At 46.3% G+C, this 24,193-nt stretch overlaps 3 protein-coding genes and 1 pseudogene across 3 annotated transcripts; 2 read left to right on the top strand and 2 right to left on the bottom strand.

The window, feature by feature from the left end:
* Positions 1 to 121: 121 nt before the first annotated feature.
* Positions 122 to 4,254, bottom strand: LOC124013839 (annotated as a pseudogene).
* Positions 4,255 to 6,525: 2,271 nt separating this feature from the next.
* Positions 6,526 to 11,960, top strand: LOC124014118 (tetratricopeptide repeat protein 5-like). The gene is made up of 10 exons (XM_046328837.1): positions 6,526 to 6,844; positions 7,973 to 8,105; positions 8,546 to 8,757; positions 9,378 to 9,522; positions 9,776 to 9,867; positions 10,020 to 10,076; positions 10,174 to 10,320; positions 10,562 to 10,776; positions 11,040 to 11,184; positions 11,465 to 11,960. The coding sequence occupies exons 1-10, from the start codon at positions 6,782 to 6,784 to the stop codon at positions 11,582 to 11,584; spliced, it is 1,329 nt and encodes a 442-aa protein (XP_046184793.1). The 5' UTR covers positions 6,526 to 6,781; the 3' UTR covers positions 11,585 to 11,960.
* Positions 11,961 to 11,988: 28 nt separating this feature from the next.
* On the bottom strand, positions 11,989 to 14,204 carry LOC124014119 (E3 ubiquitin-protein ligase CCNB1IP1). Its single transcript, XM_046328838.1, has 5 exons — positions 14,108 to 14,204; positions 13,546 to 13,844; positions 13,114 to 13,260; positions 12,660 to 12,828; positions 11,989 to 12,421 (listed from the first exon to the last, which is right to left on the bottom strand). The coding sequence occupies exons 2-5, from the start codon at positions 13,840 to 13,842 to the stop codon at positions 12,252 to 12,254; spliced, it is 783 nt and encodes a 260-aa protein (XP_046184794.1). The 5' UTR covers positions 13,843 to 13,844; positions 14,108 to 14,204; the 3' UTR covers positions 11,989 to 12,251.
* A 5,575-nt stretch (positions 14,205 to 19,779) lies between these two features.
* Positions 19,780 to 23,249, top strand: LOC124014297 (sal-like protein 3). Its single transcript, XM_046329124.1, has 2 exons — positions 19,780 to 21,529; positions 21,744 to 23,249. Exons 1-2 carry the CDS (start codon positions 19,790 to 19,792, stop codon positions 21,876 to 21,878), a joined length of 1,875 nt encoding a protein of 624 aa, XP_046185080.1. The 5' UTR covers positions 19,780 to 19,789; the 3' UTR covers positions 21,879 to 23,249.
* Positions 23,250 to 24,193: the final 944 nt, after the last annotated feature.

Genomic DNA, 24,193 nt, shown 5'->3' with positions numbered 1-24,193 from the left:
ATATAGGAGAGGGTTGAGTTAAAACAAATCAGGGCTCTCTTGGGATTGGAATGTCACATCAAATGGATTCATTGTGTTTGACCCCTGACCTTGGCCACAATGACATCACAGTCCAGCCCTCTTGAATCCCTGGGGGCTTTCAGTCACACCAACCTGAGGAGAAACACACACATCAATGCACTTGTGTACACACACACACCATAATAACAGTAAATACACACAACTGACTGCACCAAACTGCCCAAAGCTGAGCCCAGACTCAGATAAGAGGTATGATGCCGCACAACATATCACAATACATATCAAAATCGCTGTAACTGGTTGGTCTTCAACCAAATGATCTCATCAACACGCTCATCGCTACTAGAGAAAGCAAGGGGAAGACCCACAGTCAGATTGGGCCAGTAAGTAAGTCAACTGTCACAAAGTTTGATGAATAAAGAGACTCACCCCAAAAGAAACACATTCTACACACAACGCCAGAGCCCTAAAGAAAAGAGCTAGGGAGAAACATGGAGATTAAAACAGTCTATTGTAAATTCTAAGTGAAAGATGTCAATCAAAGCACCAATCAACATCATCCAAAATCAGGAGTTTAAGGCTTCTATCATTAAACCGCTCTGTCAGACCCTTTCTGCTGTAGTGCATGTTCATTAGCATGTACTGCTCTCCTGGCAGCTGATTGGTCGATTAGTAACACACTATTCCACTCATATCTGATTGGTGGAGGTAGTGGAGGTACCTGCCTGTCACCCAGAGGAAAAGGAGGCCGTCGTCCTGGAGGAAGGGGGTGTGGAGCTTCCTTATCTTGATGTCCGTCAGAGTTCCATAGGGCAGCCCCATGTGGATGTCACAGGGAGGGTCGGCCATCACCACAGATAACTTTTCCAGGACACGGATGCCACAACAGATCCACTGTGATGTGGGACAAAACCGGATCAGGCTGGATCGAACTGCAGCATCAGACTGCCTAAGAACCACATCTGACTACTTTTGGAGGTAGCGAACATAACTATGTAGACAGACATTTTCCTAATGTCCCCCTTTGGGGTTTAAAAGTATATGAATGTAGAAAATCGAAACCTGTAGAGACATGTACCAAAATACCCCCCCACCAGTCTCTCCTTCCTTCCTTTTCATAAGCCTCCCCTTTTCCCTTCCCTCTATTCCTCCTCTTCTCTCACCTGAGAGGGGAACAGTTTCCTCACGTTGCCGTCTTCTTCCCCCTGGTATAGTCCCACCTCCATGTCCCAATCTTGGGAACCCATCAGACCCCCCTCTGCCTCTGGAGGCTGTCGATCCCCTAGTGCACATACTGTATTTACAGGTGTCCATGTGGAAACAGGTGCTGAGTAAAGAGCAGTCTTCAAGACTCTCGTCTGTATGCTTGTTGGTGATGCGTCAGAGAGGGGAGAGAAGACTTGGGCTTAGTCAATAGGGTAGGACAACAACAAAAAAGATAGATCAGCCAATCATAAGACACATAAGTGATTGAATAGAGAGAGCTCCAATGAGAAGGGAGAGAGCGCTTAGAGATTCAACCAGCACAACAATCTTTTTGTGGAGGGGATGATAAAAATGAAGTATAGAATAAAAGACGAGGTAAAAAAAAAGGGATTTCTTGATTAATCAAGAACAATACATATTTTGGAGAGTATTTCTAAGACTGTGTAGGTGCACTGATCGGAAATGCTGTACTGAAAGGAAATGCTACTTGGTGCAAGCCTGGGGTGTGAATCTGGACCGCATACACTCCTTTCTGGTCCCATGGCCAAAGAACTCCTCGACCTGAGCGCGACCGGAACTCCTCAACAATGGACTGTTCTTTAGCTGTGCTGGTGTTCAGCAGCTCCAGGATCACTCTGCTCATCTATAACACACACTTGGGTTCCATCTATTTCCCTTACCTCTTCCGGGTTCTACTGTACCTTCTCGCTCTGCTGCTTCTTGGTGGATTGCTGGTTCAGCAGGCTCTCAATCTCCATGTCCAGGTGAGGCGTCTGCCCCTTACTGGTCCTACCCTGTTTCTGCCCCACCCATTTCTCGGCCAGCCTTCCAATCAGAGGGCCGACTAGCTGGAAGGAGGAAGCCGGTGCCAGTGTGATGAGGAAGTGGGCAGAGGGGAGGGTGGGCTCTGAAGAGCAGCGGAGGAGCCTTTTGGACATTTATGGTGGACTTGGTCCTCTGCTTTTCACTTGGGCCCCGTTCTCTGAGCTAAGGCCCCACCCCCAATCATGGCCCAGAGTTGTGTGTGGTCCACGGAGATGCCTAGCGTGGAGGAAGAGGTGCCCATAGACGGCTGACTTACTTCGAAGAGCTCCGGGACATAGAACTTGAGCAGCAGACTCTGGATGCAGCCATGGGTGATGGGCGCTTAAGACTGGAGGAATAATATAAAAGACAGGGATAAGAGAGAGGAAGGCAAAGAAAGGGAAAGGATAGGAAATGGAATGTTAATGTGATGCAGTGATGGCAAAGTGGCTCATAGCGATTACTCTTATCCAGTCTTCATTCAAATTAGCAACAGCATGTAACACATATACATCGAGTGAACAAAACATTAGGAACACCTGCTTTCTCCATGACAGACTGACCAGGTGAAAGCTATGATCCCTTACTGATGTCACTTGTTAAATCAGTGTAGATGGAGAGACAGGTTTAAGAAGGATTTTTAAGCCTTGAGACATGGGTTGCTCACACGCCACAGTTTCCTGTGTGTATCAAGATATGGTCCACCACCCAAAGGACATCCAGCCAACTTGACACAACTGTGGGAAGCATTAGAGTCAACATGGGCCAGCATCCCTGTGGAACACTTTCGACACCTTGTAGAGTTCATGCCCTGACAAATTGAGGGAGTTCTGAGTGCAAAAGGTGGGGTGCAACTCAATACTAGGAAGGTGTTCCTAATGTTTTATACACTCGGTGTACTTTCTATTGTTGTTCTGTACTTGTCTATGCAAATATAGTAGACCTTGGTCACACCTTACACTGTCGAGCTCATCAGTGATGGTCAGATGAATCAGTAGGCAGTGAGAGGCTCAGGTCAGACAGATATCCCAGGAGTCTCTCCTCTACTTCAGCCTCTTCCTGGGGTGAGCTGTGAGCTGCTCTGACAGCTGGTGCTTAAAGCTAGTGAGGGAGATAAGTGTTTCCAGTTTCAGAGATTTTTGTAGTTCGTTCCAGTAATTGGCAGCAGAGAACTGGAAGGAGAGGCGGCCAAAGGAAGAATTGGTTTTGGGGGTGACCAGAGAGATATACCTGCTGGAGCGCGTGCTACAGGTGGGTGCTGCTATGGTGACCAGCGAGCTGAGATAAGGGGGGACTTTACCTAGCAGGGTCTTGTAGATGACCTGGAGCCAGTGGGTTTGGCGACGAGTATGAAGCGAGGGCCAGCCAACGAGAGCGTACAGGTCGCAGTGGTGGGTAGTATATGGGGCTTTGGTGTCAAAACGGATGGCACTGTGATAGACTGCATCCAATTTATTGAGTAGGGTATTGGAGGCTATTTTGTAAATGACATCACCGAAGTCAAGGATCGGTAGGATGGTATGTTTGGCAGCATGAGTGAAGGATGCTTTGTTGCGAAATAGGAAGCCAATTCTAGATTTAACTTTGGATTGGAGATGTTTGATGTGAGTCTGGAAGGAGAGTTTACAGTCTAACCAGACACCTAGGTATTTGTAGTTGTCCACATATTCTAAGTCATAACCATCCAGAGTAGTGATGTTGGACGGGCGGGCAGGTGCAGGCAGCGATCGGTTGAAGAGCATGCATTTAGTTTTACTTGTATTTAAAAGCAATTGGAGGCCACAGAAGGAGAGATGTAATGGCATTGAAGCTTGTCTGGAGGGTTGTTAACACAGTGTCCAAAGAAGGGCCAGAAGTATACAGAATGGTGTCGTCTGCGTAGAGGTGGATCAGAGACTCACCAGCAGCAAGAGCGACATCATTGATGTATACAGAGAAGAGAGTTGGTCCAAGAATTGAACCCTGTGGCACCCCCATGGAGACTGCCAGAGGCCCAGACAACAGGTCCTCCGATTTGACAAACTCTATCAAAGAAGTAGTTGGTGAACCAGGCGAGGCAATTATTTGAGAAACCAAGGCTACCGAGTCTGCCGATGAGGATGTGGTGATTGACAGAGTCGAAAGCCTTGGCAAGGTCAATGAACATGGCTGCACAGTATTGTTTCTAATCGATGGCGGATAAGATATCGTTTAGGACCTTGAGCGTGGCTGAGGTGCACCCATGACCCAATATATCACCCAATATGAAGTTAGGTAGATGGTGATATTTCATTCACTTAGCTAGTTATCTATACAGTATGTGAAGTTGGCTAGATACAGTTGAAGTCGGAAGTTTACATACACTTAGGTTTGAGTCATTAAAACTTGTTTTTCAACCACTCCACAAATGTCTTGTTCTCAAACTATAGTGTTGGCAAGTCAGTTAGGACATCTACTTTATGCATGACATGTATCACAATTCCAGTGGGTCAGAAGTTTACATACAGTAAGTTGACTGTGCCTTTAAACAGCTTGGAAAATTGTAGAAAATGATGTCATGACTTTAGAAGCTTCTGATAGGCTAATTGACATAATTTGAGGCAATTGGAGGTGTACCGGTGGATTCATTTCAAGGCCTACCTTCAAACTCAGTGCCTCTTTGCTTGACATCATGGGAAAATCAAAAGAAATCAGAAGACCTCGGGAATAAAATGTAGACCTCCACAAGTCTGGTTCATCATTGGGAGCAATTTCCAAATGCCTGAAGGTACCACATTCATCTGTACAAACAATAATATGCAATTATAAACACCATAGGACCACGCGGCCGTCCTACTGCTCCAGAAGGAAACACATTCTTTCTCCTAAAGATGAAATGTACTTTGGTGCGAAATGTGCAAATCAATCCCAGAACATCAGCAAAAGACCTTGTGAAGATGCTGGAGGAACAGGTACAAAAGTATCTATATCCACAGTAAATCAAGTCCTATATCGACATAACCTGAAAGGCCGCTCAGCAAGGAAGAAGCCACTGCTCCAAATCCGCCCTTAAAAAAAGCCAGACTATGGTTTGCAACTGCACATAGACAAAGATTGTACTTTTTGTAGAAATGTCCTCTGGTCTGAAAAAAATACAAATGTTTGGCCATAATGACCATCGTTATGTTTGGAGGAAAAAGGGGGAGGCTTGCAAGCCGAAGAACACCATCCCAACCATGAAGCACAGGGGTGGCAGCATCATGTTGTGAGGGTGCTTTGCCGCGGGAGGGACTGGTGCACTTCACAAAATAGATGGCATCATGAGGAAGGAAAATGATGTGGATATATTGAGGCAACATCTCAAGATATCAGTCAGGAAGTTAAAGCTTGGTCGTAAATGGGTCTTCCAAATGGACAATGACCCCAAGCATACTTCCAAAGCTGTGGCAAAATCGCTTGAGGACAAAGTCAAGGTATTGGAGTGGCCATCACAAAGCCCTGACCACAATCCTATAGAAAATTTGTGGACAGAGTTGAAAAAGTGTGCGCGAGCAAGGAGGCCTACAAACCTGACTCCGTTACACCAGCTCTGTCAGGAGGAATGGGCCAAAATTCACACAACTTATTGTGGGAAGCTTGTGGAAGGCTACCCAAAACGTTTGACCCATGTTAAACAATTTAAAGGCAATGTTACCAAATGATAATTGAGTGTATATTAACTTCTGACCCACTTGGAATGTGATGAAAGAAATAAAAACTTAAATAAATCACTCTACTATTACTGACATTTCACATTCTTAAAATAAATAAGGTCATCCTAACTGACCTAAGACAGGGAATTTTTACAATTAAATGTCAGGAATTGTAAAAAACTGAGTTTAAATGTATTTGGCTAAGGTGTATGTAAACTTCAACTGTTGTTAGCTAGCTAGCTCATTTAGCAGCTCATTTGAGTTACCCTGCACTGTAGCTAATTAGCTAATAATACATCGTTTTTTTAAAACATTTTTGAAATGTAACATATTGACTTAGTTGAATATGTTCTCCCAGCCATGTGGACAACTGGGCAGCAAAGTGTGTTTGTCACCAGAGCATTTTAGAGGATATTACTATTGAACTATGTACCCATTTAATAACCAGACCTTCATACAAACTTGCAATGCTGAATTTTTGACGCACAATTGAAATTGCTGCCAGCACGCCCACAAGCGAAATGGGCGACCTAAGCGGCACGCGGCGATTTACCGCTATCAAGTGTACAGGCTCGTTTAGTTTAGCGGGATAAGGTGGACCAATAGCTATGTATGGACACCGCAACAACAATACATGAATTGTTCCCTCTTGTTGGAGGAACATCTAACAGGTCACTTTTTTTTAAATCATACGATTTTATTGTAAGTAGGATTTTTCACCTCGCAGAAGTAGTTGAAATAATATGTTTAGGTTATGTTAGGTCGTGGCTATTTAAAATAAATAGATTTGTTAAAATGAGCGGAAGACGGATGTGTTTTGGAAACGGACACATTTCCGGTTCGAAAGGGGACACTTCCGGCGAAATGCTTGTTTTAATGTCTATTGTTCAACAACTATCAAATTTTAGATAGTTCATTAGTTAGCAGTCTGGGGTAAAATAAATAATAATAATACAAACTTCGAGTTAGTACATTCACTAAATAAGAGTTGTTTAGCAACGAATATGGTAATATTCTCCTACTGCTGACCCCTCTAGGCCAGCAGGTGCTGTGTTTTCAATTGAGTTTTCTTGAATTCTTCCAACATCCACCAGGGAAAGATGGCGGAAGTGGATAAGGATGGTGATCCTGCGGCTGAGAAAGATGACCTACAAATTTTAAAGGTATTGCAAAAGATAATGCTATAATCCCTACATGTAATATATTGTCATGAGGTTTTGACTATTTTAATGAAGGTCTTGTCTAAAGTTAGACAGATAACATCTTCCATTTGATGGTAGCTAGTTCGCTCTCCTCCAGATTCGTTACTATAACAACTGACACCGACGGTCATTAATCTACCAAAATCTGTTTGTGGTTGGTTTTTAGCTATCCCGAGTTGGTTGTCTCTAAATCTGCCGAGCCGTCATTTTTCTCTATATGTTTATGCATCAAGCTCCTCAGTTAGCTAGTTAACGTTAGCTAGCTAACTTTGGATGGTGTGCATCGTTCTTAGTTACAATCTCTCTCCATTTGCTAACGTTAGACAGCTAGCCATGATGCAGCCAAATAAGTTAGCTAGCTAAACTTGCTGCGTCATCATACCTCATAGACCAAGGTGTATTTTTTTAAAGAGCCTATCGTTACTTCTTAAGGTCCAAGGTCAGGACCTTATATTGATACTGCATCTGGCAGATAAAGCAACCAAATACTCAATCTTAACGTGAATCGATTCTAAATTGTGATACAGTGTTAGAAACATAAAGCCCTTTTACTTTCATATCGATGTTTTAACCGGCTTTATCACAGTTGTAGCCGACAGTATTTTTCAGTGACAACACATTTCTGGCGGCCTTCTTCCATTACACAGGTGTTCGGGGGCATGCCAAATAGCTAATTAGCACAGGTTGTCCCTCTGTCTTCTGTCTGTCTACTGTAACATGGATATCCGATCTGTGGGAACACTAACCCTATAAAGGTGTGTATCAATGAAAACTTTCTCACTGATACGGTCCTTTGCTTTCAAAACCCTACATGCATGTTGATGTTCGTTGGGGCTCTTAATAAAACTCACTCTTACAGAAGACGACTTCTTCCAATAACTCATGTGTAATGTAATGGATCCCTCATTGCCAATGAGCATGCATGCACCCACTCATGCAAAGATCCTAGCCTCATCAAGTACATTTGCAGTCCAGTCCTAATTCAGCAACACATTGCAAAATCATATTCTTGCATCATCTGCCTCTAATCATGCATCTAGTTTCTTTCTCTGGTATCAATACCAGTTTCCATCTCTGTTTCTGGGTCAGGAACTAGTGGATGAGTTGTATCATTTTCGGGATCATTACTTTGAGACTCACAGTGTGGAGGATGCAGGGAGGAAACAGAGTGACGTGACACAGGAGATGGAGAAGACTCTAACGAAGCTTAGGGAGAAAGAAGGTGAGATGACAGAACAGAAAAGGAAGGTGTGCTCTCATTTAGTAACTACACATGTAAAAAAATAATATACTGACATTTTGCATGATAGCTTTGTATCCATTTGGCATTTCAATATTTAGCTACACATATATTTTACTGCACTATTCAGTACTCACACTTGCCTGACTGGAGAGGGGTATCTTTATGCATTATCTATTCATTAATGACTTACATAACTAAGACTATTTGTGTCCAGCCATCTCATCTAGTCTTATAAGCGCTGTTGTCGTCCACCAGCCAGCTCTCTCATACAGTAGCAATTGAGCCTGGGGACGAGGTTACATAAGCACAGTGTTGACTGAGTTGAGCTTTGCCTCCATTTGATATCTAATATGTGGGGTTACATCTTCAAACACAATATAATTCAATTGACTACAGCACAATCTCTCTGTCTTCTCCAGAGTCGTATAAGCACAGCACTGAGTTCCTGCTGCTGCGGGGCCGCTGCCTGGGGGTGGCACCAGAGTTTAGCACCACCGCCGAGGAGTGCCTGTCCAGGGCTGTGAAGCTGGAACCTGGGCTGGTGGAGGGCTGGAATGTCCTGGGGGAGCAGTACTGGAAGAAAGGAGACCTGACCACCGCCAAGACTTGTTTCACTGGAGCCCTGCAGCAGGTTAGCAACAATACAGTAGTTATACATTTTATTTGCGTAGCTGCGCGTTGTTTAATTTAGACTGCAGGAATCGCACAGCTCTTAAGGTTAACTGGAGAGAGCGATGTCAGTGTCGTGGTACTGTTATTGTGTTGAGAACAAAGTATTCAGTAGAGCCTTGCTGAGAGGATAACATGAATAGAATGCATGTAAAGTGTGCCACACTGGTTATAGCCTTAGTCCTACACAAACAACAGCTGTTTCTATCAGCCTTCCAAGCCATGGCTCTTCCTCTCCCATTGTTTCCACCTTTCTTTGTCTCTCTTTCTTTTTAACTTCACATCTTTTGTTCACACGTCTCTTTTATCCTCTATTCCTAAATCATTTACATTGACCTACCCCCAAACCAATATCCATTTATAATATTTTTTTAAGGAGTTGGGCAATATTTGTTTTGCTTTATTGAAGAGAGAGTACAGTGATGGAAAGATGGGCACTATATAGAGGAAGAGTCAAAGGGCAGTGTGCCGGATTGGAACCCATTCCAAATCTGGCATAATTGTGCTGCACCACACAGGCTGTGGATTTCCTGGTTTTACCTGGATTATCCTCATCACATATATTTTCTCCCTCCCTCCCAGAAAAAGAACAAGGTGTCTCTGCGCAGTCTGTCCATGGTGCTGAGGCAGCTACCGGGCGTTGATGAGCAGGGGAAGAGGGTCCTGGAGAGTGTGGACATGGCCAGGCAGGCTGTACAGCTGGACGTCACCGACGGCACCTCCTGGTGTGAGTATGATGGGTAGTCTCATAGCAGATATTCACATTTCACATGGGGTTACTGGGGTGGAGTATGGGTACAGTTACATATGTTGGAGATGTGGATGGGTCTAAGCATGGTGGGAAATGATTTTGGCTGTAATTCATGTTCTCAAAAGAGAGGATAAAAGATCAGCAGTTTATGTAAATGACTGGTATGAGAAGAATGTCTTATAGTGCTGAATATGAGTGGAACATTGAGTTATTGGCATTTTTTTGACAGACATCCTAGGAAATGCCTACATCTCCCTGTTCTTCACTTGCGGACAGAATCCACAGATGTCTCAACAGGCTCTGAGTGCCTATGCACAGGCTGTGAGTTATTATGTCCACACACGCACACCAAACTGGGTTGTTTTTTTACAAAAGCCTGACTGGACAGTATGGGCAAGTCGATTTAATTCTCGGGCAATAATCGTTGTTCAGCAACACTATATAATTCCTTTCCTCTCTGTTCTCTCTCTCAGGAGAAAGTGGACCGAACAGAAACCGCCAACCCTGATCTACACTTCAACAGAGCCACGGTAACACATTGTTTACATATTCTGATATGATTGTTACACTCGGCATGTGAGACATGAATTACATCAGAAAAATGCATGATTGTGTCCCCTCCTTCAGCTGTTCCAGTATGAGGAGATGTTTGGGTCTGCACTGGGGGGGTACAGCCGGGCTGCGGCACTGGACCCCGCATGGGAGGAGCCTCCAGAGAGGGAGAGGCAGCTGATGGAATACCTGGAGAAACTCACAGCACTCACAGAGAACAAGGTAGGACAGGAGAACCACCCACATTCTCATAGATAAACTGCACAGGGCACATCAGTCTCCAAACTACATTTATCAGCAGTTCATGGGATCTGTCTAGGATATAAACTCAATAAATAAATACAAACGCATTTCTTATTACCATTCACCGATGCAAAGGAAATTGTGTTATAAATCACCAGTAGGTGGTGGCAGAGTACTATTCTTTCTCACTTGTTAGTCTGCTACTCTTTCACCCCTACAGGGGAAGGTGAAGGCCCGGCGCCTGCGGACAATGCTCTCCAACCTCAGCACGTCGGCCCTGGGGCCGTGCTCCTCCCCTCAGTTCCGCTCTCCCGCAGGCCGCGTTGGGAGCCTGGAGCCCCGCAACCTGTCTGCCTTGACACACGGCCACAACACTGGGGTGGCTGCCCTGGGCAAGGTGGTGTTCAGCCTGGCCTCCGAGGGACGCATGGCCTTGTGAGTCTACCTTCTAGTGATAGCATTCTATCTGTAATGTGGGACCTGCTGTGCACTTTGTGTATCTGTTTGCATACATGTTTCTTTATGCATTTAAATAATGATAGCATTTTGTGTCCTTTTGCTTAATTCTGAATGTTTTTCTCCATACCATACAGTGCATTCCCTTGGTTGAACATGAAGTTTTATGATGAGTTGTCCTCTTACTGTACATTCTCTATGGTGGATAGACAGTAATGTGACTGTCTCTGTCTCTCTCCCAGTACGTTTGGCATGGTGGACAGTGAGGAGACCTGCTGCGTGATCATGGTTTATAACACGGCAGACAGTTGGGGTGTTCTGATTGGCGACTCAGTGGTCATCCCAGAGCCCCAGGTCAAACGCCACAGTGTAGCCCACAAGGACCAGGTCAGTCTCTCTCTCCAGCTAACATGGACCACTGCACACAACTTGTGATAGGAATGTTATAACATTGTGAAAACAGGTCAGTCTCTACAACAACATGCAGTACTTGTGCTATAAACATACACAAAGCATCTGACTAGAATACAAACTGTGATTGCACTGTCCAAACATGCAAATCCTCTCTGTATTAGATATGGTGTTACATTAACAAACGCAATTATTGATACTCGCAACATTTCTGATTCTCTGATCTATTCTCTCTTCTCCCCTGTGCCTCCTGCAGACGTTTGACTTCCGCAGTATACGAGTGGACTCTCCCCTACTCCTCATCGTCAATGGCAAGAGACAGAATGTCCAGGCTCAGACTGCAGCCTCTGTCAGTTACAAGCCCCAGAGTGAATGAGAGGAGGAGGAGGGCGGCGGAGGAAAGAAGCATGATGAGCGAGTGCCTGTTTTTTTTTCTCAAAATGTTTTCATGTGTGAGTTTTGTAAATAGTAGATCCTTGTTATGTTAGTCTTTAGGAATACACTGTTTGTACATATTTATAAATATTTCTTCTTTTTTTTTGTATTTTGTGGGAGGGAGGCTGGGGGATTTTCTGAATGACTGCCTACAATATGATAATTCATTGCGATGACAATGGTGTCAGGCTTATGTGTTCAAGACATTAAAACAAACATCCCCATTCCCCAAATATTGTGTCTTTCTCCAATGTGGACATGATTTCACATGCATGCACTGGAAGGTAATCAAACCTTTCAGTGAAAAATAACATTTTAGTAGAATAACATACACCTTTCTTACAATGGTTGTGCTGAATTTTATTAACAAAATAAGTGCAATGCAAAAATAAATGTTGTATCAGAGCATTTTGTCAAGATACAGTAACTTCGGGTAAGAAAAAGGCAACTACAATATGAATATCAAAACATCCTTAGATAACCTGACAGTCTACACTATGATAATGCTGTCATTGATCCAGCAGCCAGGTACCCAACCAGCGTTGCCTCAGTCAGACATACAATTATTCTATTCATTCTAATCCTGTTCTAGAATTGGAATTCTAGTCTCAGTATTTCTTGAGTAAGGCCCGGCTCCTGTCTCTGGCAGGAGAGCTGAACTGGAAGAAGGTCTTGGCTCCAGCATCAGGCTCCAGGGAGGAGAAAAGGCGGCTGTCCCCCTCAGGGCCCATGCCCAGGAAGTGAGGACTCCCTCGGGGAGAGGGCTGCCTGACCACCCCTGGAAACAGGCAGGGGGTTGAATCTCCAGACCTGGTATTCTCTACGCCTCTTTTATACGTTTTGTTTTTAACCAATCCTTGTTTTTAACCAATCCTATGGAGAAGTCCTGAGTTGAGACAAGCAAGCTGAACTCAAACTTTCAAGCAAATTCCTAATGACATATACACATTATTTTACACAGACAGAACTCCAAGATGCGTCTCTAATCAGGATTCAGACCCTACTCCCTCTCTAACCTGTGTTGAACTCCGGGGGTCCTGGCTGGCGTGGTGCCTCTCTGTCCCCCACCACCATGTTGCGTAGCCTCAGCGAGTCATAGAGCCCCTGTAGCTTCTGGTACTGTCTGTTCCTCTCCATCAGACGCTCTGACACCTCACTGTACTTCCTCTTGTACTCCTCCATCACCTGAAAGAGACGAGAAAGGGATACCAAGGAGATGGAGGGCGATAACGAGGTAGAGTATATAATAAGGCTAAATAAAAGTGATTGGGTTATGGTTAGGGCTGAGCATTCATTTCGAGTGGTGAAGGGCCACAGTGGGTTGCTGGGTGCAAGGCATTTGTTCTGGCCGAGCAGCACTAATTGTGATGAGTTGAATCAGGTGTTAGTGAGCAAATGGAGCAAAAGCCGGCACCCAATAGGAGACTAAGCTTGCCCACTCCAGGGTCTGATGTGACGTAAAGGTGGTACCTTCTTCAGTGAGGTGACCTCCCCTCTCATGGCATTGAGCTCCAGCTCTCTGCTCTGGTTCTGCTGGGTCAGCACCTTCTCCATCTGTTTCACCTGACCCTCGGCCCGGGACAGACTGTACTCCTGGAACATACGCTCCTGGTGCACCTGAAACACACACACATGCACACGCATGTCGGACACAAGCACACACACCATGAGAAGGTGATGGTATAAGATAGATTTGACACTCCCATTTCTTGAATTGTGCCCTTCATCCCTTGTCCTGGGGACCCACAGGGTGTGCAGGCTTGGTTTGATCAGTAGAATCAAGTGTGTTAGTACCAGGCTGGAACAAAAGCCTGCATACCCGGAGGGTCTCCTGGACCAGGCCTGAGATAAACTATGGAGTAATTACATACTGTGAATGTCATAGCCAACACACTGACATACCTGGTAAGTCCAGAAAGCCAGGGCACGGGCGCTTATGTCCAGCACTGTCTCTGGCCTCAGTCCCGCCAACACCATGGCCTTGTACTCCTCAGATGGCGACAGCTCAGTGCGCACGATGTCCAGCTTTCCTGAGAGTGCAGAGGAGCAGGCCGGGCATATTGCCGGGGAGCGGCTGAACTCTCCGGATCCATGTTGGTCACAGAAGGCGTGAGAGCAAGCTGTGACCCAGGCGAACCCACACAGCTTCGCCCGACACTTTGGGTAGTTGCAGAGCAGAGTGTCGTCGCACATAGACATGGCTGTCGGGGACAAGAACAACTTGGTGAAACTTCACAGACACTCACTTCACACACAGAGGTTGATGATGTAACGCGTCTCAATACAAGGTATGCAACATCCAACCTCTGCCATCCTTAGCATACTAGCATGCTAGCTAACTGTCATACTGCTACTACAAATACCTGTAACGTTAGTTCTAACATTTCTTTCTGGAATTAGTGGCTAGCTACAACTCTATAAAAATGTAGCTGTCTACGATACTCAATGGGTTCGACAAGCTTGCCTGTTTAATTGGGCAAAAGTAGGACGTTTGAGGAATGTTTTGATGCTAAAGGTTTAATAGCTAGCTACAGTACATGTCTTTGAAGCGGGCTCGAATGAAAATTCTGATTGGCTTGCTAGAAATGTCAAGGGACAAATCAAATAAGTCCTTAATTATAGACGTAATAAAATAGGTATTACTCGTTGACTTATGTAGTCTAAACTAAAGTAAAATATATTCCTTAATAATAACAAGGAAGGATAATTACACGTTTTATTGAGTTCTGTGTTGTTGGTAAAATAATGCATTGTTTGTAAAGGGCTTGTAGTAAGCATTGTATTATTGTAAGGTTTACACCTGTTTTATTCGGTGCATGTGACAAATAACATGTGATTTGAAAGGGCATCCATTTTTACTAGTGAAAGTTTTGGTAACGTTTTGCCTATTCATGTTTGAAATACTTTATTATTATTTTTATACAGGTTGATGCTATGCTTTTTATTTACTTGTCATTGGTTTAATCCTCACGCATCTTTGTACAATCATTGTATTTACCATGCTATTTGTATTTGTATTTATTTCACCTTTATTTAACTAGGTAGACAAGTTGAGAACAAGTTCTCATTTACAATTGCGACCTGGCCAAGATAAAGCAAAGCAGTTCGACACATACAACGACACAGAGTTACACATGGAGTAAAACAAACATACAGTCAATAATACAGTAGAAACAAGTCTATATACGATGTGAACAAATGAGGTGAGGTGAATTATTTTGGTTCCATTTAACCAGCCTTTTGCTGTTCATTCCTGTCCACCATGTATTGAGTGGGACATGTATGCGAGACACCTACTTAAAAAGGGTCCCTTTTCTCTCTCTCTCTCTCTTTTTTTTATCCCTCCTCCACGTGGTACAGGAGTAAAGGCGGGGGGTGAAAGAGGGCATTGTGCTGGAGCAGCACTGGATCCGGGGGTTCATAGTGAGCGAGAAGAGGTGCTCACTCAACTGTGTCCAGTGCGCCATTGTCGTAGATTCCCATCTATTCTTTGCCTTTTAAATAAAGCTCTGCCTGCGCACCAGGACACTGGTAGAAGGGGGGTGGTCAGTGTGTAGAGTGACATGGAATGGAACACATGCATGTTCTGATGCGGAATGGATAGAGCTGCTTCAACAGTCTCACACCACCTCTTTGTTGATAATTAGCCATATGTAAATCTGTGTGCAAATGTGCTCATTCATTCTGCAACGGTTGGCCTATATGATCCCTCTTGCCCTCTCCGTGAATAATTAGCACATAATGATCACCTATATTGCAATGATAAGGCTATTATTATTTCCCAGTCTCTTGACCACTTGCAGAGTAAACTAGTATACTTTAGCTACCACAAATAGAATCAGTATTTCGTGTGTTTGATAAGGATTCTGATTTGGTTATTTATTAACTTGTTTACAAAGGCTAGTACAAACATTTGCTATCACTTAATTCCTCCAAATGTTGTGCCAAAATAATGGTCCATGAAACTAGGCAACATTTCAAAGTTCGTCAATAAATTGTAGTTGAATAGGTTCAAACAGCATGCAACAAGTAAAGTCATATATTTGATTTATTCATGTGGATTTGAACACCCTTATGATGATATTTGATTGAGAGTTTAGTGATGGCGTGAAGGGAATACAGAGAGAAAAGGGAAAACCAGGGAGTCGGTGTTCCGCGCCATTGAAATGCAAATAGCAGTGAGGAGCACGAAGAGATTGTATGTGTGTGTGTGCATGTTATTATGTGTGCCTGCGTAGGCTATGTGTATGCAAGGGAGCGGGGGTGGGGGCGCCACAAATTGGGCAAGTTTGGAGAGCGAGAGACGATTTTAGAAAAACAGCCACACGCACTAACGGCAGCCTCATATGACACGGTGCGTTGATACGGATTTCTATTTCTACCTCTCTTTGTTTTCTTACGTGCAAGGGTTAAACATTCGATAACGTCATCTAGATACAGACTGGACATTCACATTTTCCTGAAATTGGAGTTTTGACCGATTCTGGCACTCGAAGCCTACAAGTGGTTAAAGTGGCCAGTGCTGTTTAATCGGCTGATGCCCCCTTTCTTTCCGTCTCCTCGTGAATCATGTCACGCCGGAAGCAGAAACGACCCCAGCAGCTCGTTAACTCGGACCCGGGGGGCACGCGGTTACTATCGCACGGTGAGAAAAGTTTATTATGGGTATTCTAAGGCATGCGTATGTTTTTATTCCTATGATATTCCCTATAGTTCTATGAATGAATGGAGCAACAACTAAAGTTACAGGTTGTAATTTACAACTATACTGGTGATCAATCGGGTTTAATAAGGTAACGTTAGATAAGGTGGAGAAACATGATTTAAAATCCCTAAAGTTACAGGTTGTAATTTACAACTATACTGGTGATCAATCGGGTTTAATAAGGTAACGTTAGATAAGGTGGAGAAACATGATTTAAAATCCCTAAAGTTACAGGTTGTTTATTTGAATATAGATGCACTTTATTTATATATGTCAATTCCTCCTCACATATTTCCTTTCACATCTAGAAAGTCGTTTTACTCAGGTGATCAATCATCATAACTTGATCTGTGTATGTCTGTGTTTTATGTTTGCATATTTTATATTTACAAAAAGCCATTGCCTCTTGCAATAAATGAGAGTTTGGTGGATTGCTCAGTCTGCTTTAGCTCTGCAATGGGCCCCAGTAGGGTAGAGCTCCAGGTATGAGCTCCAACTTGTCCCTGTGATCTGGATGGTAACATCCATCTGTGGCCATTTTCCTGTGATGCTTAGTCCTCCAGGAAACTAGCAGTCTGTTCAGAATGACTACTGGAGGTCTTTCATTACTTAGAGGAAAGTCTCCTTATCCACCAACAATGAGGCTGGATCCGTGGGTGGAGGAGGGGTCTTTTTGGTAAAGATTAATCTCTCTCCGCGTTCTCTTCTTCTCTCCATGCTTTTCTCCCTCATGTTTCATTTCCTCCTTGCCCCCCCCCCTGAATGCTCACTGCTGAATGCTTCCCTCTCTACCCCCAATTCTATTGACTGTATACACCTACCCAGTTGGGGGGTGCTCAGTGTGTAAAATTCAAAGGGGGTAAAATGCAGAGTGCATGTACCTTCAATTTAATTGCATTTGCTGCACAAACTCACCTTAAAAATACGAATGACTTCGTACTTAGAACTTCTGCAGGTACATTTCCACAGCGAGGAACTTGTTTCCAAGGGACTGGTTTTGAACACTTTTAATTATGCAAAAAGAACCAAGGTGGGCTATTTGGCAGCAGTAGTACAGTCATTAATACCATCACTATCCCTCTAGGAGGGAATAGTTAGTTTGTCTTTCCATTGTCCACCCCCCCCTCTTCTTTTGTTTCTCTCTCTTTCTCACTCTGTGCTCAAGATTCTGAAAGAATTTGACCCCAGAGCTCTAAAGATCTGAGGAGCAGACCAATCACAAGCCTCTGGACAGTGCCCAGATCTCTTAGCGTGTCCCGACCTCTGACCCCTGATGTGACGTCAGGGGGGAAGGGTGAATAGGGAGATGAAAGACGTGAACTGCTGGAGTGAGGGGCGGGTTAGAAGGGGTTATGGGTTTTCTTGGCTATGGCCATTGTCCTTTTAAACGTGTTGCCATAGCAACAAGGTGGTTTGTGTTGTCAGAAGATGTTTGGAGAGTTTTCCTATTTCCTCAGGAAAGAAATAGAGTGCACAGAAGACAAGATAATGTAAGGGGCAAGACTGTGACTCTCGGCATGTTTGTAGACTACTATATCAATATTTGCTAATGCATTGCTTTACATGAGAAGACTGAAGCTTTAAGCTTGAATTTAATATGGAAACATTAGCAATTGTTGTAATCGATGATTACAGTTCAAAGTTAGGACTTTAGGACTTACTTTGAGCTCCCACTTCACTTCCATAAAGAATGAGGCTCGCACCCTGTCTTTCATGGTTCTTATGAGGACTTAACATCAACAATTTGATCATGAAACTGAACTTTTCATTTGGTTGAATAAAGGGATGAAAAGGTACCAGTCCTAATCCTTCTGTTTCTCTCTCTGTCCATAGATGACCAGCTGTCAGCAAAGTCACCGTCCATGTCTCTGGGCTCAGAACTGACCTCATCTGGGTCCTCCTCGTCCTCCCCCACCTCGCTCGAAGGCCAACAGCCCCCCCTGGCCCCGCGGCCATCCCCCGGGGGTCTCCACGCGCCCTCCCTCCCCAGCGAAAGCTCTCCGCCCCCCCACTGGCCCAGCCACATCGCCCCCTACACCACCTCTCTTCCCAACACCCACTCATCCCTCTCTCCAGACTTCCCTCACCCCTCTTTATCCTCCCAGACCCAATCCCTGCCACTCAACCTCAATCAGACATCGGGCCACCCCCTCTCCCATCAGGCCCACTCCCATGCCACTATGACCTCACCACAGATGGGCAGCTCTGCCACCATCACTACCTCCTCCTTGTCCTCCTCCTCGTCTAGCCTCCCTCCCCGCCGGGAGAGCACCAGTCCTGGGCATCAGAATGGCTCCAGCCCCCCTGGTGCCAGGGCTAGGCCAGATCCAGGTGCCACCGACCCTGGCTGTGCTCCTGGAGGAGCTGAGGGTGCTGCAGCAGAGGCAGATCCACCAGATGCAGATGACTGAGGAGATCTGTAGGCATGTCCTCCGGCTAGGAGGGGCCATCTATACCCAAGACACCTCCCAGGCAGGTAGTGGAGAGAAGAACCAAATACCTACAGCAGGATCCCCCTCCCCCCCACATCATCCCTGCTCTGCCCCTGTCAAATCCTCAGCCTCCCCTCTCCTGGCCGGCCTCCCCTCCCTCCTCCCCCAGCTCACTGTGTCCAAGCCCAGCCTCTCATCTCACACTAATGGGAGCAGAGCCCCAAACTCCTCTACCTCACCCTCATCCTCTTCCTCCACCACTTGGAGCTCCTCGATAGTCTCTTCCATGCATCCTCTGTCCCTGGGTCTCCCCCCCGCACTATCTCCATGAGAAATCCTCCAACACCTCCACCTTTGGCCACAGCAACGGGGTCAGCTTCCCCACGCCGCCCCTCCCCACCTCCAGCCACTCCCAGGACCACCTGCTGCAGTCCAGCTCCTCCCTGGGGTCCTTGTCCTCAGCAGGACGTCCCCAGCATGCCTGTAAGTTCTGTGGGAAGGTCTTGAGCAGTGATTCCTCGCTACAGATCCACCTGCGCTCCCACACGGGTGAGAGGCCCTACCATTGTCCCGTCTGTCTCAGTCGCTTTACCACCCGCGGGAACCTCAAGGCCCACTTCCTGCGTCACCGCGAGCAGAACCCTGAGCTGTCGCTCTCGCTTCTCCCCCCGGCTCTGGAGCAGCCCAGCCCTGCTCCCGTCGCTGCCAACACCGGCCAGAGACGTAGGAAGCGCCGGGCAGAAGACGAGGAGCCGCCGTTCGGAGGCGTGAAAGGAATGACGGAGGGAATGGCGCTCGGTTTCCTTTCCGGGGCATCTCCTCGCCCCTCCCCCCTCCTCTATACCTATGCCACCCAGTATGGATATGGCACTGTTGTCCACGGCTCACTCCCTTTTACAGCTGAACAGGGCCTCTGCTGCAGCAGGCAGCGCCTCAGGTAGTGTGTTACCGCCATCATCCTCATCCTCCATGGGAAGCCAGTTCAAAGGGGCGAAGCAGCAGAGGTTTGATGAGAACACCCCTCCACACTCCGCCCTCCACCCAGGCTCCCCCTACTCCCAGCTGGCCCACTTCCCCAAAATCCTTTTCCCCGGAGGACCCTCGCCCCACCACCTCGCCCTCCTCCGTCCCCCGGGGACCCACCCCTCTACCTCCCACCTCACCTCCCCCCCACACTCAGCTTCCCTTCCCTCCCTATCCTAAACTCCCCACGTCCTCCCCGTCCTCCTCCTCCACCACCTCCTTCACTCAAACCTCTGACACCTCCAAGTTGCAGCGACTGGTCCAGAAGTTGGAGAAGCAGCCCCAGGGTGGGGGCCAGTTTTCCTCCTGCGGCCCAGCAGACGGCTCCTCAAACGGGGAAACCCACGGCCACGACCTGACCACAAGCTCCAGCGCCTACCGCAGGGAGATGATGGCAGCCCTGGGCCTTGGCCCCAACCCAAACACTGAGGCCATGGTGAGCAGCCGGGGACAGGGTCTCCCTGTATCCAACAATCCCGCCCTGGCCCCTAACCAGTGTGGGGTGTGCCTGCGGGTGCTCTCCTGCCCCAGGGCCCTGAGTCTCCACCAGGCCACCCACCTGGGCGAACGCCCCTTCCCCTGTAAACTGTGTGGACGCTCCTTCTCCACTAAAGGAAGCCTGAGGGCCCACCTCGCCACCCACCGTGCACGCCCGCCCAACGTCCGCACCCAGAACTCCTGCCCGCTGTGCCCGCGCAAGTTCACCAATGCCCTGGTGCTGCAGCACCACATCCGCATGCACCTGGGGGGCCAGATACCCCCAGGGGGAGAGGGGGAGGAAGGTACAGATATGACCCAAGAAGATCTGGGCCAAATGACCACAGCCTCTCCATCCAAACCCTCCAGCCTCCAAGGCCTGCACCCCCTGGCTTTAAAAATGACCAGCTCCATCTCTAACCCTGACTCGCTGGTCAGCAGCTTAGACTTCGGAGGTCCGGCTACCAAGCAATCCCAGGCAGCTGACCCGAGCCCACCTATAGAGGGGGAGTGTGAACCCTCGCCCTCCACGGACAGCATTAGCCCACCTCTGACCCATAATCCCTCCCCAGAAGACCCCGTGCTCCTGGGGGAAAGATCTGAGTCAGACTCCGGCCCATCTGCAGCCTATCTGGAAGACTTGCAAGACTCCCCAGCTGACCTTTCGAACACCAGCCCAATTAGTCTACCCAAGACATCCTTGACCAGCTCCTTGCCAGCCTCAGTGGGGAATGGTGAGGAAGAGGAGGAGGAAAACATCCCTCTTGCCCTCTGTGTCTTTAGACCAGCTTTGGATACTGATGGTAGTAGGTCAGGAGGGCTCATCAATGGCTCTGGCTCAACCACAGTGAACCAGACGAACTCGCCAGATGGACTCATCTGCAGTCCTGAATCTGATTCCACCCCAAAATCCCCTGCCACCCTCAACCCTTCACCCACGCTCACCCCTCCTGCCAGCCCTGAAGCAGCTTCAGAGCCAGCCCAGTCCCCCAGTATCACCCCACCGGAGCCCAGTCCGGAAGGGGAGACAGACCCACTTGAAGGGGCAAGTGAGAGCACAGCATCCGGAGAAACCTCATCGGTCGAGGGGCCTGAGAGAGAGGAGCAGACCCCTAGCTCCACAGAGGAGAGTGACAGGGCTCCAGAGGAACCAGAGGCCTCCCAGCTAGCCACCCCAGCCTTAACGCCCTCCAAACCCTACTCCTGCACCCTGTGTGGGAAGGCATACGCCAGTCGCAGTGGATTAAAGGTCTGAAAAGCACAAGATAAGGATAGAATGTATTAGTACCATATGTTCTTATGGATATACAGAACACTTGACAGAAGCTAACTTTTGATTCTTGAGGTTGGAAAATTAAAATAGTATGGTGCAAATCGCTCTATTTCTTATGTTTTACTGTGTTTGTTTGTGTTATGTTAGCAAATATATTCTAATTAAAGTTATGTTCTGTTTCCATCAACAGGGACACATGAAGACACACCCTGTGTTGACCAACGTTCCCACCGAGACCCCTCCTCCCGCCACCCTGACCAATGACAATGAAACTACGGAGGATCCGAGTTCGGTCTCAGCAAATGGAAAGGAGGATGAAAAGTAACGATTGGCCAAAGCTCCTGAGAAACGTGTTACCTTAGAGAATCAGCCAATCACTGCTGCATCTGGGAAGGAAGCAGAGAAACCTGTGGACAAGTAAAAAGACATGATTGGCTGCTTAATGGCACCAGTCAGTTTTTTCTAAGGCCCTGACAAGGGAATGTATTTTCTTCATATAATTAGAATTGATTCTAGAATGATTGATTTTAATTCTGTGTAGTTTTGGTACTAGTCAGTTGGGTCTATTTTGTCTATGGTAGAAGGCTAGATTGTTGTGACGTTTTAATTCAGTCGGCATGGTTACGATATCACTATCTCAAAGAACACAACGAGGCCTTATTGACCACATGATGTCACAGAATTGTCTTGTAGTGTAACGGCAACCAGTGTCGTTATCTGTGTTGGATCGCAATTGAATAGATGAGCAGGGATGTATGTTTTAGAGAGCAGCTAGTTCTAGTCAAACATATGAATGAAATTCACATTTTGAATTTTAAAATGGGGATGAAGTGGGAGGAGGAAAATGTGTTTTCACTCTTTAGGATCCACGGTACGATCTCCATACCAAAACAGGCCGCCGTAGTAGTGGCCGTTTCCTTGTATATATTAACCCTGTTACAATGTGTAGTTCTTTTTTCTACTGACTTTTTAAACTGTCTTGCTGCTGTACTGATGTTTCAATGGAGTTGCACTGACTGTGTACACTACTGTCTATACATCCATTGAAACAAGAGATTATGATGGTGATCATGATAGCGTTACATTGACCAGTCCGTATATACAATGTATTTTGGCAATCCTGGTTCCTGCTGTTGTGAGTGACCATACAGCAGGAACCTGAGAAATGAACAATGATGACTTATATCAGTGATTGTAATTGGTTTATCCATAATTTATTGGATATATCTGCACAGGGACATACAGAAGTAGCCTGACAGCCAAATAGATTGTGTTATGTTTCACTGTTGTGAAGTTTTGGTACCAGGCTGGTGTTGAAGTATAGCAGAAACTGGTGTATAAATCAACTGAACCTCCCGAGGACCAGGAGGAACTATGTCAGATGGATAACCTCGTCCCTCCATGTCTGTTGTCTCTTTCCTCTTCCCTTTCTCTCCTCCTCTTCCCTCTCACCCTCCCTGCTGTTCCCTCTTACCCCCTCTCCCTCTCTCTCTCAAAGCACTTGAGAGTTCAAGTTTTCTGCCCTGCAGAAATTGTCTGCTCTGTGTCCTACATTAGATCAGTTTAGTTTTACTAGTTTATTTTGCCTTCGTATGTTTTTTCCCAACCATTGTTTTTTTTGTTGTAGTTATGATGATAACACGTGCTTCCCATATTTGTTTTATGTCAAAAACAGAAAATAAAAAACTTCTGATGGTAAAAACATAGCTTTTTGGTTGTCTGTCTGTGTATATTGTTTATCACTCTGTCTGTCTCAGTATAGCTGGTCGCAGACTATTCATCTATCTGTTTAAGTATTCTGTTTGCATGTCAACATGTTCTGTATGTCGGGAGTGTGCTCTGTCTCTCTGTTTGTCTCACCGCTCTGTATGTCTGGCTGTCTGTCTCACAGTTCCTTTGACTGGACGCTATAGACATCTACTTATTCTGCCTTTTTTGGCCTCACTTTCTTTTTGTATGTTTCAGTTCCTCTGTGGTTCTGGGGTGTGTGTGTGTGTGTGTGTGCGTGCGTGCCTGTGTGTGTGTGAAAGGGATAATCAGTGCTTGTGCGATTGAAAGTGCAGCTGTAGAGGCCCCCCTCACCCCCCTTCTTTCTCTCTGTCATACTCTCTTTCATACTCACCCTCTTTCATTTTCTCTTTCATTTTCCCTCTCTCTCTCTGTCCTCCCCCTCCCAGTGTAATAGTCTGACACATAGGAAGCTTTAATCCTTACACAATGATAGCCCCCCCCCCCAAGCGACAGTGAGCGGGACAGGGGGCAGCACACACAGAGACCTGGGCCAGCTGTCTCCAAAATGGCCGCCTTAATCCTCCAACCACCCTTCCCACTAGCTGGGGCTCCTAAAACCATGACAACCGGTAACCAAGGAGAGGAATTTGGGAGCAGAAAGGGGAAAGAGACAAAGGGCTGAAAAGAAGCCATGTGTGAGAAGTTTGTCCACATGCGTTGGGAATGAGACAGAGACATGTCTCAATCAAACACGCGGAGTTGGGAAGGGATGCAGGGATGGTGGTTGGGTTTGAGAGGAAACGTGTGGAGTTGTCACACAAGTGTGGAGGGGTTACTTGATCAACTTTTGATGACATAGGCTACCTATAGATATTGATCAGTTGAGCTTGCTTTATTAATGTTAATGGA

The sequence above is a fragment of the Oncorhynchus gorbuscha genome, linkage group LG25 (assembly GCF_021184085.1).
Source record: "Oncorhynchus gorbuscha isolate QuinsamMale2020 ecotype Even-year linkage group LG25, OgorEven_v1.0, whole genome shotgun sequence".
NCBI classification, from domain to species: domain Eukaryota; kingdom Metazoa; phylum Chordata; class Actinopteri; order Salmoniformes; family Salmonidae; genus Oncorhynchus; species Oncorhynchus gorbuscha.
This window is presented reverse-complemented; position numbering and strand designations above follow the sequence as displayed.